This window comes from Pimephales promelas, chromosome 14 (assembly GCF_988280905.1).
Source record: "Pimephales promelas chromosome 14, fPimPro1.hap1.1, whole genome shotgun sequence".
Lineage (NCBI taxonomy): Eukaryota > Metazoa > Chordata > Actinopteri > Cypriniformes > Leuciscidae > Pimephales > Pimephales promelas.
In genome coordinates, this window is record NC_142782.1 from 25,579,998 (window position 1) to 25,597,770 (window position 17,773).

The 17,773-nt window shown below is 35.7% G+C and overlaps 2 protein-coding genes across 4 annotated transcripts; both read right to left on the minus strand.

Annotated features, from left to right (window-relative positions):
• Positions 1-5,719: 5,719 nt before the first annotated feature.
• sec22bb (SEC22 homolog B, vesicle trafficking protein b) lies at positions 5,720-10,768 on the minus strand. 3 transcript variants are annotated; one of them, XM_039677128.2, is made up of 6 exons: positions 10,545-10,768; positions 9,473-9,484; positions 9,254-9,363; positions 8,820-8,980; positions 8,559-8,705; positions 5,720-6,912 (listed from the first exon to the last, which is right to left on the minus strand). In XM_039677128.2, the coding sequence occupies exons 1-6, from the start codon at positions 10,617-10,619 to the stop codon at positions 6,758-6,760; spliced, it is 660 nt and encodes a 219-aa protein (XP_039533062.1). In that variant the 5' UTR covers positions 10,620-10,768; the 3' UTR covers positions 5,720-6,757. The 3 variants fall into 3 exon arrangements, with proteins under 3 accessions (XP_039533062.1, XP_088975859.1, XP_039533069.1); XM_089119733.1 differs by having other exon boundaries at positions 9,473-9,570; positions 10,545-10,765; XM_039677135.2 differs by lacking the exon at positions 9,473-9,484 and having other exon boundaries at positions 10,545-10,767.
• Positions 10,769-13,850: 3,082 nt separating this feature from the next.
• Positions 13,851-17,737, minus strand: npl (N-acetylneuraminate pyruvate lyase (dihydrodipicolinate synthase)). The gene is made up of 12 exons (XM_039677114.2): positions 17,615-17,737; positions 17,343-17,412; positions 17,180-17,253; positions 16,989-17,076; positions 16,144-16,201; positions 15,854-15,929; positions 15,643-15,735; positions 15,361-15,509; positions 15,233-15,279; positions 14,624-14,708; positions 14,494-14,533; positions 13,851-14,189 (listed from the first exon to the last, which is right to left on the minus strand). Exons 2-12 carry the CDS (start codon positions 17,408-17,410, stop codon positions 14,044-14,046), a joined length of 924 nt encoding a protein of 307 aa, XP_039533048.2. The 5' UTR covers positions 17,411-17,412; positions 17,615-17,737; the 3' UTR covers positions 13,851-14,043.
• Positions 17,738-17,773: the final 36 nt, after the last annotated feature.

Sequence of the window (17,773 nt, forward strand, 5' to 3'; positions counted from 1 at the left end):
AAGAAATTCATATGTTAATTTTAAATAATAAATTAGATTTAATATATTAAAATTGAGAAGTTATTTTAAATTGTAATATTTGACAATATTGCTGTTTGTACTGTATTTTTGATTACCTGTTATCATGAGCATTAGAGACAAAAACATCAAAAACTAAATAATTGGTAACATTTCACAATACGATCTCATTTATTGACTAGCAATAAATGCTAACAAACTACAGTTTTTTTATTCACTTTGGTACTATTTTCACAAGTAAGGTGTACATTTTCAAAACTCTTAGTACAAAAATCCAAACTGCATCACACTTGTAATGCAGCTAGTCATTCTTTCAAAACCTGATGTAATGCTTTCAGTCAGTTGCACATGTTTTCAGTCCACATAATCATTATTTCAAACACAAGATTATTGTAATATGTAATGAGAACATTTGGTCTAATCACTGAAACACAACAATATAATCTTCTTTCAGTTTAGTACTTTTAACAATCAGTTCATCCAACAGCAAACAATGCAACATGTTTCAAATCGGCCTTAGAAGTGCTGAAATGAATATGCTACAGTACTATAAAAGACAGATTACACAGTTTTACTATAGGCAAGCATTAAAACACTTACAGTACCCAACATTTACATAATCTATAATTTCCAAATATCCATCATATATGTAATCAAGTGAAGGATCAATGAAGACATCCTCTACAATCATTTAGGCAAATTATAGTTTTTCTTTTTCAGATATAATTGTAACATATTTTCTATAATGAAATGTAAATAAATGAGAACAAAACATAACATTTAGTGCACACATTACGTCAATTGTGGTTACCACTATGTGAAATCAATTATCTATAACGAGTACTCATCATGTGTGGTTACATGTAATTTACTGTAAATATTCATACAAACACACAATTTATTTCTGTAGTTCTCAAAATCCATATTCTGTATATTGCTGAAATGAAAATCTATAGGTTTACCAAATGATTACAGTTTTTTACAATCACTTTGCTACTATTTTCAGAACCTTGATGTCATTTTTCATAACTCTAGACACAAAACTCAAAACGGTTATCACTTGTAACACAGGCTGTCTAATGTTCAAAACATTGCATTGTGCGTTCACATCTTTAAATCTTGCACTTGCACAATCATTGGTTCAAAAAACAAATTTACTGTGAAATACCATTGAAACATAACTATAGATCACACACACACAAGCAACCGATAGTTTCACTGTGTCATTGTTCGTATACAATCATTAAATATTGTAGAAAAAAATAGATGATACAGGTTTTATTATACAGTAAATATACATCTCTGTAAAAGACCTGCAGTAGTAGAGAGAATATAGATATACACTCTTAGAAAAAAGGGTTCTATATATGTAGCATTGGGTTTTTACTCAACTGCAAAGGTGATGCAAAAAAATGATGATAATGACAAAAAAACGAACCCTTTTGGCACAAAGGTTCTTTATAGGCTATTACTGTAATTGATTAACCATTAAGATCTGTTGGATTAAATAATAGACAAAAGTATTACAGTAAACTGAACAAAAAGAGATGCAAATAAAAAGTTTGATAGTAAGAGCTTTATGAAAGGCAGTTACTGTGAATGAAACAATAATGTAGATGAAACACTTGTGAAAAGAATACTTGTGATTGTGTGAATTGTACTAACACAGTTTAAAACATGATGAAATGTTTGAAAAAAGTGCACTTTTGATGATCTGTTGTGATATTAGCACTTAGAGTTTTGAAAATGAACACCTTACTTGTGAAAATAGTACCAAAGTAAATAAAAAAAACTGTATTAAAGGGATAGGCTACTCCACTTTTTTTGGAAATAGGCTCATTTTACAACTCCCCCAGAGTTAAACAGTCGAGTTTTACCGTTTTTCGAATCCATTCAGCCGATTTTCTGATATTTAGAAGAATATCAGTAACCAGACAGTTTTTGGTCTCATTGACTTCCATAGTATATTTTCTTTCCTACTATGGAAGTCAATGAGACCAGAAACTGTCTGGTTACTGATATTCTTCTAAATATCAGAAAATCGGCTGAATGGATTCGAAAACGGTAAAACTCAACTGTTTAACTCTGGGGGAGTTGCAAAATGAGCCTATTTCCAAAAAAAGTGGAGTATCCCTTTAACTACATATTTACAGTATTTATTAATGTTAGTTAATAAAAAATTTGAAATTTCACAGTGCATAATTAAATCAACTAATGTTAACGGATGCAGAAAATATATTAGTAAATGTAAAAATTAACTAAGATTAATAAATGCTGTAGCTGTATTGTTCTTTGTTAGTTCATGTAAACATAATATTTAAGTAATGTTTGCAAATGAAACCTTATTGTAAAGTGTAATCCAAAATCCTAACAACCCCAAACTTCTGAATCACTTACATGTGCATGTGTGTGTGTGTGTCCAAATAGGCCTCCAATAGTAAATAACTAATAACTAGAATGGTTTGCCAGTCCACAAATTTCACTAACTTTCCCTGTAAACTGCTCAGAAACACTGTGCGTGTGCATAATCAGTTTATGGTGCGTTTAGTACATGTGCAGCATACACGACCCCTGATCACACCAAGTATTTTAATCCAATCGGCTTCGTTTTCACATGACTGTCACGCACCCCTGCCACCATGGCAACAGAAAAGAGAGAAGGGAAGAAAGTGGAAAAGAGAGCAAGAGATAGAAGTGGAAAATGTTCCCTCCACGCCTCAGGCCTTATTACAACTATTAGTTCTGAATCTGACCTTATCTGAACCCCATCTTGTAAATGTGCGCTTGGCTGTTGTCCAGCCTAGACTGTATCACACTAGAGCAACTTTTCAAGCAGTGTTGATGATCAACGGTAAGCAAACACTTCCCTTCTCACACTTCACACAGCGTCAGATAAAGGTCTTCTACGAAGGTGAGATAGAAAAAAACAGATAGCCTACACCATTTTCTCAGGTCACAATGGCACAGAGCATTTTATTTCAAAGGGGGGATGTGTTAACCAGGTTTATAACTTTTTCAATATACTCTTAAAGCTCATCATTAGTGTGTCTGTCTAGATGGAAGTTATTAGGAGCCTTATAACACAATATTTTCTATGTAACAAAGTGTGCAGGAGGAAATTAAAGTGATGGTGACAGCAGGGTTGGAAACTACTACAACTACATGTGCCTGATACAAAGAGTTATTGTGAATAAAACACTGCTAAAGATACACAGGGGACTATTCTGAGAAGACTATTCTGCAAACCTCAAGGACAGCTGCTGCTAAAAAAGCACAAAGTAAAACGCATGGCACAAGTTAGTTATCTACCCATTCATTTCTGCAAAGAAATGTCCAGCATAGTTCAAGGCCTGGCAGTGTTTATCAGCAGGTCAGCCTCCGCAAACTCCCACTTCCCCCTCTGCAAAGAGAAACTAAGGGGTGAAGAGTTGAGTCTGTGCATTGTGGTTGGTGATGCACGATACGATGGCAGCTTCTCTTTTCGGCTATACCCACTTCCTGCACACACGGAGACATAACTGGGTAAGAATGTCAGCGTTTCGTTGTCTGCAAAAAATAGTTGGCACCTTGCTTCGAGTCTCTCATCTCTCTCACTCTCTCGGTTTCCTTTTTGCTGAAAACTTAGCACATTAACGGAAAACAGGAAGGTTTTGTATGCTCACAGTTGGGCGCACTCTGGTGGTTGTGCATGGAAAGACGTAGCGGACATTGACAAACATTTAAACCCTTTCCTTCATAAACACACACACACACACACACACACACACACACACACACACAAATTTTCTGATGGGCCATTCATGTGATTCGGTAATATTTCAGTCCCCCGGACTTTTTAAAGTGGTGGTTCACCAAAATGAAACATTACACGATACTTTGGTATGTCCATTAGGCTATAATGGACATAGGCCTACCTATTTTTTTTATTTGAATCATAAAATAATGTCTTATTTATTTTGTAAACTAAGCATTTTGTCAGGTCCCTGAGGTACTTCACTGAATTTGTACTTAGAAAATATTTAACAAAATGTACACATAAACATTTTTTGACAATGTTGTAAGGTTTTATTTGTGTTAGCCTACTTTGTCAAAAACATTTTTCTAAAAAAAATTCAAGATAATATTTGATGGTCCTCAGTCAGAATTCAACCCCATCATGATGACTATTCTCTTGCCTAATTCAGGCATAATGACATTATTCAGGCCTTTTTAGTTGCATAAGATGGTCAGTAGTATCATACTTTTTTTTAAATATTTTTGAGGTGGCAGCCGGCTGGTGGTATTGTCAAGCTCAACCCCATCACATAAAAATTAAGATGGAAAATTATTCAAATTTAATTTTAATCCATAAGTATATGTACTAATTACATTGCTGCCATATATGGTATACTCTCCTACACTATATGAGGAACAGTGGCCATTTTGTGCAGAAAATCTCAAGGGCACATTATGAGAAAGAAAAGAAAAAGAAAAATTTGAAGGCAATGCTGCCTTCAAACTGGTTCTTCAACACCGCCACAGTATTCTCAACCTTGTCACATTAATATTATTTTTGGAAAAAATAGGGCCGACTATTAAAAATGAAGCCATATCTTGCTGATTACCACCTGACATGTTAAGGAGGACTAACACCATATAATTGTGGTTTTAGTTAAACATCTAAATTTAAAATATCCTTTACAAAAATAAAGAGACCATGACACAATTTGTCTATTTTTAACTTCAATCTCAAAAAATGTGAAATCATTCATTCATCAAATCATAAATATTACATTTGTTGTTATTAAATTGTTATGAGGGACACATGGGCAGTAGGTGGATGTTTGTTTTATAGCAAGTTTTTTGTAAAACCTTCTTTAAAACAAGTCCATTTTGTCTGTTATGGGGTTGAGAATAAAAGGTGTTCAAATCTGAAAAATACTGAAATTAATAAAAAGGTTTTAAAAGCCGGAGGTGGGAAAATATGATTTTTTTTTAGAGTTTTAATATGTGCCTAATGATGTGGGTTATTTAGAAAATGATTCTATTTTCAGTTATTACAGTTAATGCGCAGTGATATGGAACTATAATGCGGTCAAACCTGCCTGAAACTACTTTAGCCGTGCGTTTACCTGAAAATAATTGTACACCCTTATAAAGTTCACAGCCAATCAGAATCAAGCATTCAACAGCTCTGTAGTATGGTACTAACCCTATATATATATATACACACACATGTTTTTATCTTAAAATGCATCTGAAGCAGCATTGAGGCACGCCAAAACTATAAAAAAAATAATCTTGCAAATGTATACATGTAAACCACTTTAAAACTACTATTTAAACTATAGGGCGGTCAAATAATACTGCATGTCCCTTTACCCCCTCCCCCCTTCAATAGTAATTATGACCAGACCACATGACATTTAACATATGACGCACAACTTTTTAAGGATGTCATGTTAGAAATTCCCATCCAAGTTCATGCCTTCCAATCGTAATTCTAGAGAACTAGTATGAACACGCATGTGAAATGAAACTAAATGAATGGCCTACTTTGGGAACGAAACCCCCCAAAGCCAGTGATACAATTTCTTTAGGTATGATTGGCAGTGACCTTGTATTAAGACTAATGCGTCTACTACTTGTATCTACTAGTCTAAAGATTAAAACACACTTACAAATGCCAGAGTGAACTGTAAAACAGAAAGAAAAGAAAAACTGCGTTTGAATCATTTTATTTATAGTGTTGGTTTAGTAAGCTGAACAAATGCTCTTCTGATGAGCATTTTAGCCACATCTGGTTGGTACATGGACGCCTGGTCGGATACTGTGTTTAATTCTTCAACGCACGTACAATACAGACTAGTGTAAACTCTGAAAGAAAAAGCTGTAGTAGTAACCCAAGTCAGATATCAACAACCATGCAATAGTCAGGACCTCAGATCCATATATACTATATGTAGTTCTAAACCGCACTGGATTACATCTGACCCAAATCAAAAAAAGTGGCAAGCCACCACTCTCCCCTGACACTAGTTTCAGTGATCTGGTCTGTATTAAGTAACTGGACATGACCGCAATCTCACTGCAGTGCAAGTGGTGTTTGTTGGGCAACTTTTGCACCAAGGAACCAATCGAAAGTTCCATGACTGTACATTTGAAACAATTTCAAACTAAGACTTAATAAACCACTCCATTTCATGAGGCTTTCAGAGATATGAGTTGAATTCTTGTATAAGTGGTTTATAGATAGGGGACTAACTGGGCAAACAGTACAATACATTTTGTGCTGATAGTTGGGGTACCAAAGCTTTAATAATGCAGCTGCCTCTCAAACTCCTCTTTCCAACCCACAATGTGCTAAAACTTCAAAACTGAATTACCATAATGAATCATTAATTCATAGGTTTAGGATTCACTGCTGATCTATGGTACTGTTATACAGTATATAAGATACATTTTCATGAACGGAGGGATTTCACAAAGACAAACAAGAAAACACACTTTCATTCTCTCTCGCTCTTTCACTCACACACAAACACCAAGCAAGCGCGGACTAACTTCTGTATAGTTCATTAAACAGATACCAGTGAGGATCAGGCTAGGGATTCAATGGCCTGTTAGGAGGGAAAGAGCCGGATCCGACAGTCTGTGGCTTTTAAAACACAACACGAGCTTGTCGTCATTTGAGAGTCCGTCTGCGTTTCACATGTAACCCTCTCAAGAGGCCCTCTTCCCTCCGCATTTCCGTCACGCTTCACAGCCACCAGAAGCGTATGTATACGATCAGCATGATGAAGAAGACTCCACCCGCAGCTAGCTTAGCGTACGTGGAGCGAGTGTTCAGGTACTTAGCGTCGCTTCTGTATTTCTTCGACAGGCTGGACAAGTTGCTGGCCTTCGAGTCCAATGCTGAGGGAAAAACATGAAGATGTGAAGAGAAGCAATCTAAAAAAAATACAGTACAGAATTTTGCAGGTTTGCTCAGGGATCTTAAACCCTTTCAGGCGAATGACGTCTTTAATGAACAGAGAGACTACCATTTAAAAAATTTGGGGTCTTTTATGCTCACCATATCTTGCATTTATTTGACTATTTATTTTTATAACAATTTAAAATACATTTTTTATTATAAATATCATTTATTCCTGTGAACTGTGACATGTTTTTTTGTAGAATTTATTTTAAATAGTAATATTTTGTAACATTGTAAATGTCTTTAGTGTCGATCAATTTATATAAAAAAAGAAAGAAAAGTATTTAAAAAAAAGTATTAATTAAAAAAAAACTTGACCTGCACTGTAGTGTATAAAAAGAAAAGCTACAAATGACATTTGCATTTAAACCTATATATTCATGCATTTGCATTCTTTGTTCAATTAAAATAAATGTAAACATAATAAAGTCATTAAAATATTATTGAAAATAGGATCATATACTTGAAATATGCATTTATTTATTTTTTAAATGAGGCAAGGACAGTGAATATTTCTAATAATCCTTGTTGTTGATGACAAAATTAATCATTGTGTTTAGACTTTTGTTTCTGGCATTTATAACCACCAATCTTGTGAAACTGCATTATTTGGAGTTAATAAAAGCATGTTTACACATGTTTAATGTTACACATGTAAAAATCTATCATTTAGTCACACACAGACATAAACATTTTGCATACGAGTCACAACAATGGTGATAATAAAAAAGCTCAATGCTGCAATGCATGATGGGTAGCTTTCATAGTACAAAACATCATTGACTCTCAATTTTTTTTTGTTTTGGTTGTCACCATTGTTGAGAATCATACCCAAAATCTTTATATCTGTGTGTGACTATGTGATATATTTTTGTACACAAGCTATTTATTCACCTTCAAATAAGTGATCATTTTAATTCCAATGCCCCAAATAATGCAGTTCCACAAGATTGATGGTTACAAATGCCAGACATAAAGACTAAACACAATGTTAAATCCTCACTTTTTGTTGATTTTATCATCATCAGTAAGGAGCTGATGACACCTGATTTGACTTTTTCTCGGCTTTACAATAGTTACAACAGCCAAAGAAAAGCTAAAGTAAGAAGTACTGGGACCAAGAGCCCAATAAAGCAAACACTGATCACCAAGGGTGATTTAAAATGAAACAAATAACTTCTACATAATGCAAGGAAATTACATTGAAATAAACATGAGTTTTAATATAATGCATCCTGAGTGTTTATTTGGTCCAGAAACAGTATAACTTGTCTAAATGAGACCATAAATGATGCTGAAAACATGTCCACAATGGCCAAATTTGAACTAGTTTTTAAACTTGTAGGAACACGTCACAAAAAGACGTCATGAAAACTTTCATTCTGGCCCCTCAGTGGAAGTCTTTTCAACGTCCGACTGTGTTGTGACAAAGACGTTGAAAAGACGTCTTTTGGACTTCATTTTGCTTCGTGGGTGTATTCGACATTTCTCAAAAACAGATTTTAAAGATGGGAGAGAGAGAAATAATTTCATTTTATATTTCCTGAAACTGAGGGGAGGAATAATCACAAGCATTATTTACCAGATAAGGCCTCTCCCCGCTGCAGAACTTCTTCTATGTTGGCCACCATGATTCTCTGCACATCCTGTAGCTCTGTGTTGATATTGCTCAGGTTCCTGCGTGCTCTGCTGTCGATATATGACTTTTTGGTCTTCTGAATATACGTATCTTTGGACAGATAGGAAGGCAGAATTACAGGGTTATCTCTTGACAGGAAATAGATGAAACTCTGGCCATTGAGAGAGAGAGAGAGAGAGAGAGAGAGAGAGTGAGGGCTATTACCAAACTCTATGAAAGAGTAGGGCCTGGAGACCGTAGGCACCTTCTTGCCATGTTGTTCGTGAAACTCTGCCTGCAGATCTTCCAGATAACCGAAGGCTAGCTTTTTAGGAAACACGGCCTCACAGAGAACCAGATAGCAAACGCCTTTCTCTATTACGTAGCTTTGAGAAGAGATGGGAAGAGACATATTTTATTAGCATTTAGCACATATTTTTGTGTGTAAATCTTGAAATCACCTACTTATTATGAAAAGGAAGAGAAAAGTTTGTGGTGTGCCAACTTATCTCTTCCTTTTTGCAACTCTTTGTGGTTGAGCAATCCTCATTGAGCTTTTTACCCATTGGATGTTTGCACTGTGCACTATGTGTTTAAACCTACCTATTATGAGCGACTATTTAATCAGCTTCAGTGTAGTTTTAATATTGTAGACTTACTGAAAAGCCATTGATCCAGCTTCTAAGGTGCATCGATTGGGACTCTGTTCATTTAGTTTGCGAAAGAGCTGTTTGGCCTGGCTTTGATATTGCTGGAGGTCTCGACCCATCTAAGAACAAAAGTGCAAATTTATTAGATAGCACACTTAATCTTACACTTATCCATGATTTGACTCAATCGTCTTCAGAGGGATTTCACAAATCTAAAGGTGAACAAACCTTTTCACTTCCCTTCATGGCAGCATGAAAGGAGGAAACGTAAAGATGTTAGACCTTAATCGAACGGCTGCTGTAAAGGTAATGAAACTGCTGGCCACCTATTAGACACATTAACACCATTTGGAACAACTCTACACATTTTTTTTTTTTCATTATTTCTTCCAAATCTACCACAGTCCAAAATTTTTGTCTTGTACATCGAAACATCAAAAACAAGGTAACTCCTTGCAAAGGAGTTTTTACATGGTAAAAATTAGAAACAAAGGAAATAAGCTGATTTGCAGTTTATGTTTTTTATTTATTTATTTGTCAGCAAATAAATAAAAGATGATTTGCAGATGGACAATTATAGCAGTTCAGCTGAAGTTTTTTTTTTTTTTTTTACAGAAAAATAGAGCAATGAGCATTCTGAAAAATATAGACACTTTTGTGTTACATAGAAGAAAAGTATACCCTACAGGTTTGGAGCAGTTGAGTAAATGATGACAGAACTCAGTGAATTATCCTTTTAAATAGTCATTTTGAATCCTCATGGCATTGCCATCGTCATTAAATGAATAACTTACAGAACATTGAATTTTTGAGGAAATATTGTTAACTTATTTGCTTGTATTCTTAAATTATTTAGTTAAAAATATGGAGCGTGAAAACAAACGGAGTAAACCAGTTGGGAGTTGAAATCAAGACAGAAGAGGGCGCTGTTACTCATCAAAAGCACTCAAATTATACGGTTACATCCAATGATTAATGAACCTTCTCTCTGTGACAAATTACAGCTTTCAAAATGAGAATAAACGACGAGGGAGACGAATATAATAGATACAGATTTACTGTTAGATTCCAAATAAAGTAGCTATTTCAAATTAATGTAAACACTGCAACGACGAATTGCTGAAAGCTAATAACGGCCAGATTAAAAACTCTCTGCTGTTGTGGATTACAATCCCGGACAACTATACACTTTTAGAAGAAAACGCCATGTTTTCAGGGCATTGCTCTTTGATTTGTCACATCTACAGCACACATAGGCCAAGTGTACATGATATAATCTGATAAATCACTGAGCTCATACCTGCTCATCCTCCTGCATTGAAGCGGCCAGCGGCAATCCATCCGCCAGCCGCGCGATCATTGTCAGCAGCACCATTTTACTGTAATGTCAAATTTACACACAGCAGGTGTAAGTGGAGCGGTTAACAGCTGTGAAAAGATCTGTGTCTGGATTACAGCTTCACAACACTCCTCCGGAGTCCGTACACAACGCTGAGCTGGCCGGAAATACGTACGTTTTCGGTGTCACCGTATTATTGTCCCGCAGCGTTTTACCTTTTTAAACCACTATCTTTGGTTCCGCATATGATTCGGGATTATATGATTATATGTCGCTTTTGAATGACATAAATTAACGATTTAGATCTGAGATATTATCTAATATTTTGCCTGGGTGTTCACCAGTCTACCCATGATATCCTATCTAACAAGAGTTGATAATTCAATTCAAATTTATTTGTGCAGCGCTTTTCACAATACATATTGTTTCAAAGCAGCTTTACAGCAAGTGCATTTCTGAAATGTACATGGAAAAATACATTTAGTTAATCATGTATTAATTTAGGGCATAACATATCGCAGGTGTTGGGGCATCTGACACAGGTTGCTTCAGTTAAAGGGCCAATGTGTAAAAAATTTGAGCATCTATTAACAGAAATGCAATATAACATCCATAACTATGTCTTCAGTGGTGTATAAAGAACTTACTTAATGAACCATATTGTTTTCATTACCTTAGAATGAGACATTTATCTACATAGCCGTGGGTATTGTGACGTCATGTTTACCGTAGCCGACAGTGAACAAACAACGCGTTTCGTCACTACCTTGAAAGAGAAGCCGCAGAAACCTAGAAGCAAACCATAAACACCTTCAGTAGTGACTTTTCCCTTGTCAGTGGTATAAAATATGTAGTTGGATTGTTTCATTTAACTTAGTTCTTCTCCCTCGCTGTGTTATGGCTTTGCTATGTGGGGATAAATGTGCTGGTGACGTTCATGAGATAGCTGATTAGAACTCTTGTCATTGACCGTAAGACAGTATGTTACAGGAATCACCAACCGGTCGATCTTGGAAGCATTTTAAGTCGATCGCGAAGAGTTTTCAACATCAGAGAAAAAAAAGCTTATTGTGTGTAGTAAATGGTGTCTAGGGGATGCAGAGGCGTGCGGCTGACTATGGCTTTGTGTGGTTTATAATGGACTGTAGAACAGAAACAGTGACAATGTTACACCCTTACTCTGTGTGGCTTACTCTGGCTATTCTCTGCTGTCTCAGATGATGACGATATATTTGTCCCGTTTTAGCCACCGTAGCGTCTTCGAAAGGAAGGGGTGAGCAGTGGCCTGAGCCATTAGTGCAAACTCGAATCCGAACCTCTAGATGTTACTAAAAATCACACACTGCACCTTTAAGTTAAGAAAGCTCAAAGATGCATTTTAGTGATGGACGTTTACCTTTTCTGTTTAACCCGGGGTATATGTCCACTGTGGAATATGTATTTACACAAGTTTACATAAATATATTTACATTCGTTTCTAGACATAAAATAGCTGAAATAAAAACAAATGCAATATTTGTGTGCTTACTGTCTTTCAGCCCATAACATCACTAACATTTTAGCCTAACCTTAGATCTTGAACTTTCCTTAGGCAATATTTAAAAATTGTGGCCCTTAATATTTCTGACTCCACCAAAGATCACATCAATTGCCCATTACATGATAAATACACAAACAGATATCAAGGAACAGATTAATAAAGTGTTGTGGTAAATCATAACCCAACAACTGCCACATCTGCCATGTGGAAGATATTGATGGATACATTTCCAAATATACCAAAGGGATGGGTACGTTAACTGGTGGAGAGGAAAAGGTATGAGCGGATTCAATTTGAGATGTCATAAACATTACACAAGATGTGTATCTTGTAAAACAGTATAAAGTGTATCCACAATAATACGTGTCAGTCACTAATTTGTATTCAGACAGCTTTTTCTAGAGGCAACGTGGTCATGACATGAATTTTAAATGTTTCTGTTGCACACTTTAGCTTCCTTTACTTGCATTCTCACTGGGAGAAAATTGTCTAGTGTTGTTGCCGCTGCAGCTGATAAATGTTCTGTGAAGTCAGCACTAAAACACTCATTAGGTGATGATAGCACATTGTCCTCATTCCTGAAATACTAGTGAAACATAACATACCACCCCTACACTGTTTCCACAGGTACTTGAGACTTTCATAAAGGTTTGGAACAACTTGATTGTGAGTAAACAATAGCCAGAACCATTAACAGAATTTTCATTTGTGGGTGAACTATCCCTTTAAGCAGGTGTTGTTGCAAAAATCCTGTTGAACATCATCACTGCGTAAGAGACACTCAAAGTCAAATTAATAAAGAGAAAAGTATTTATTCGAGTAAGAATAGGCCCAGTTACCCTGTGGAGTGAGTGAGACACCCCCAGGAAGATTTGAGACAGCTTTTATACTCTTTTCAAGGTTCCTCTTCACCCGCTGTACCTTTCACCCACCCAGACAAGGTCCTTACTGCTGTTTAGTCTTAAAGACACAAACTGGTACTGAAATAAACTGGCCAAAACTGGCCATCCCTACAGTCAGAGGTCCTGTTCCATATGCTCCTGAAAGCATGTGCACAAGCACGTACACATGTATATTTTTACTCATTGAATAGGTTCAACAGAAACACATGGCTCAAAACACCTATAATCTTCACTACCAATCAATGTAAGATTAATATTTCCACAACACAGGTATTAGGGGGTCTTCAGTGCGTGAGGTAAATTGTAGGGCTCTCTAACAATAAAATGGAAATGCCAGAGAAAATATGTTAAGAACAATGTGTTAAAAAATAATAAGCCACTGCTGATCAAACTCCTTAAACTAGAAATTTCAAATTAAAACAGGCAGATTTCAGGTCATTGAGGTTAGTTAGAACTTTGAATCATAGAATCAAGAATTTTGAATCATAATCTTTATTTAGTTAATTTCAAGATATAAAAATGTCCCTTTTTGTATGTGGAAATATACAAATCTGCAAACATAAGAAACTTTTGTTTCATGCTAATTTACAATTACATCAGCACCAGCCAAAGGAGTGTAATTAATACAGTATTAAAGAATATGTAAAAAACAAAACGTAGAAAAAAAAGAAAAGAAAAAGATTTAGGCATAGAAAATGCAGTATATCAATGGTGTAAAGAAATCAGTCTGAGGATTATTCTTAAATATTTTGAGTAATTCAAGTAGGTTCATTGTAAAGTTATTAAATAAATATATGAAAGTAAATGTTTTTTTTTTTACAGATTTAATATACGTGTTAATATTATAAAAAAAAGGAAAATCAAGTCTAATGTACGAAATGTAAAAAGCATGCTAATATAAGATACAGTACACCAAAAAACTGTAGTGTAAAGAACAGTTTACAGCTCGATAACAATACTAATCTTTTTTTTTTTTTTTGCAATTTCAAGTAGGTTCACTGATATTTCTACTTTTATTTTAATGTCTCTGAGAGAAATCCTTGATTTTTTGTGCTATAGCCTGGGCCTTTGAGATGGGGCATGGCAGCACCGGGAGTCGGGGAGGACCCAGCACTAACCCTGACACTTCACTCATCACCTGCTTATTCACACCCACATCAAAACCTGCAGAGCATACATGATGAAATAAAATTAAAAGTACCATTTACACGACAAAAGCAATGTCTTACTGAGACCTCATAGCTGTACTGATAATAAAACAGCATTCAAAATTTGGGGTCAATTTAATTTTATATTTAAAGAAATTAATAATCATATTCAGCAAGGACTCATTAAACTGATCAAAAGTGACAGTCAAGGCATATATAATGTTCCAAAAGGTTTCAAATAAATGCTGTTCTTCTGAACTTTCTATTCATAAAATAATCCTTAAAAAAAGGTCTCAGTTTATGCAAAACAGTCAACTCACCAAGGTTCATAGCAAATGTGATGACCTCCATAAATTCAAGCTGTAAACAGAAGGAAATTCATTAACCTGAACACATTCTGATGAAGTAAAAAGCACTAAAGGAGAAATGCACATGGGATGATTGATGTACCTGCTGGGCTCTGGACTGCATGAGGTTGCCGTTATCAAAAGCAGAGAGCATCTTGTTCACTTTGAGTCCGAGGTAGTTATATGTGCTGGAAAGGATAGAGAGAGTGTTGCACGGTCTTTAGAAATGCATTATTTATAGGTTAAGTTTTTTAAGCTACTGTTTTTCAATCAAATCAGCCACAGGAGACACTGAATGGCACAATAGCTATGTTTCCATGCATCTAATTTTATGTGAATTTTGGGATATTTCAAAACAGAAGGAGGTGCAAAAATTCTGAAAATGTACATTAAAAAAATGTATGCACACGATAATTTATTTTTATTAGAAAAGAAGACATGCACATAAACTATGATGGAAACGCATTTACCAAATAAATATCTCGATGCGCAACAAAAACTCATCTGTCTCAACAGAGGATGTGACTGCACTAACCAGTGAACCAATCACATTGCACAGCATCTCAAAAGTTGTCAAATGACAAAGTCTGTCATCAGAACGATTTGATATAATGACCTGCCAAAATTGCCTCACACGATTGCGTTTTAAAGAAAGAAAGAAAAAACTGAGGCCAGAGAAAGAGTTGTAAGATGTAATGATGTTGGCACTCACCTTCCTACTGCTCCATGAACACCTAGTACCAAAGCTCCCAAGAGTTGCTGTGTGTAACAAACAAAGTGTGTAAACATATAAAATCAAAACCACTAACAGGAAAAATACAATAAAAGGTAATTTCATACCTCATCTACTCCAAACAAGACAGACCAGTTGTGGGACTGACAGTAACGGACACACTGCCCGAGATCCCTCAGGTCAGTCCCACTGTATTTCACTCCCTGAAAAGAGGGGATAATCTGCTCTATACCATTTAGCACATCAGCTGCCTCCACTGAAGAAAAAAATTAAGAGGAACCTCAAGAGAGACTGAACCACAGTATTCAAACTCATTCAGTATTGTGCAATTCTAAAGAATTTCCTAAAGTTGGTAGTGTTTTGACTGCCAGTAATGGGGCTGCACTTACAGTCAACGCCGGTCATGGCTGGAATATGATAATAATACATTGGAACATCTGGAGCTGAGGTGCTCACTTCCTTTATAAACAACCTCAATGCATCTGTGAAAAGAGGAAGGTCATTTCTTTTATGAAAATCATACAAAAGCACATTTGGTAAAACCTTTAACATAAGATTAATGTTACAAGATTAATGTTGTATTAAAAAGGGGGGTGATACCTGCATTAATGGGTTTGAAAAAGGAAGGGGAGATTACTGCTATGCCGTCAACCCCTATACTGGCGGCATGCCGAGCCTGAAGGAAAGAAAAAACATGCACTCAGCATTTTCCACAGTCACGAGGAGGGGACTAGCTGTTTATCTGCACATGCTGTAACACGAATGGATAAACAGCGAATGGGAGAAAAATATGTATGCAATACTGCTGCTATAAAAAGGGAAGAGTGCATAAAAAAGTGGTATATGCATGAAAGATGTGAATAAAAGGGGTTGTGAAACACTGTGCTCACCAGTTCTTGAGAGTCTTTTATACTCATGCAGCCAACATGAACAATCACTTGCTCAAGCCTGAACACACACATACAGTATAAAGTAATTTAACATCTGACAAGGGCAACTTCCATTAGAAAAGTATTATGGAATACACCAGATGTGCATGAGGGTGTTTCCAAACTTATAAACAAAAAATTTGGCCTTGTGAACCTTTAAAAAAAATAAACCGTCCACTAATAGTGTCCAACAGTGGACATACTTATTGCATCACTGGAGAATCGTGTTATTTTTGCCATTTCCCCTGAATCATCTTTAAAGTGTCCACCACATGTAATTTAAATGCAAGCAACACCACACTCACGAAGTTGATTCAAAGGAAATACAAGCATTCTGTTTTGGAAATTATAATTTTGGGACAAAATGGCCAAGTCCTTTGTCTTGCTAATTTTATAGCTAGGAATGGATGTATCCTAAGCACACACAATTACTTGTTTACACTTTTCATATAATTTGACATTATTAATCATTTGAATCAGTTGAACCATTTTCAAACGGAGTATAATTTTTTTTCTCCCACTTTTTGTTGATATTTTTATTTGCAAATTAAAATTTGTATTTCAAATGTCATATGATGGATTTGCCTATTTTAAAATGGTATGGGTCAGCAAAATCTATTCAAGAAATAAATGTGAGAAGCAGTAGAAAATAAACGACGAAGGCATAGTAAACAAAATGATTAATGTGCCCTTCGCAAGTTTTTTGTTGAAAGCATGTCAAAATTCAGTTACTTTTATAACCCCTGGGACATAGGCTAATAATTACCCATAGCTGAATAAACTCCAATAAACATGCTATAACTCACTTGCCCTTTCCCAGTTGGCACCAAGCTGCAGCAATCTGCTTCCTTTCTTCCACAGTAAGAGAACAGCCCTCGCCTGTTGTCCCGTTAACTACAAAAAACAAAGTGGTTTAGAATTAGATAATAAACATAAATGACAAAACATTTTGCCTTATTCCCCAAAATGTTTGATTAAAGTAATAGATTTGACTTACCAAACACACTCTTGACATTCTGTTTTTCTATTAGGTAATCAATGTATGGTCCAATTACAGAGAGATTGATCTCCCTAAAAACAGCAAAAGTGGAATATCAATGACCACAGCCAGCCAGGTATATGATTGTGTAAAGCTTTTATTGAGGAATGAAGTATTTCACCCCTCTGCAGTAAGTGGCGTGAATGTAGCTGCCACGAGACCAGTGAGCTTTTTTACGCTTCGAGACATCTCTGCATGCACAACAACGAGAAAATGTCAATGTGTATTATCAAAACGTCAAAGCCTACGGACCATTTCCATTGACACAACACGTCTTACGTGTAATGCAATCAGATTTTAAATGTATAAATGGGTTCCTAAAGATCTCAAGTTCTATTCTTTACCGACCAAATACATTTGAATTCAGTCCACAATTAAAAGACAGTCGCTTACCTTCCACTTTCGTTGGCTAAAAGCGTTCAACTCGGGCAGACGGACACTACTCATAGACAGTGGTTGTTGTACTAGTACTACGGTAGTTGTTAGTACATGACGTCACTGCACGAGGCAATGAGGAACTTGCATCGATGGGAACTTGAAGTTCCATTTTAA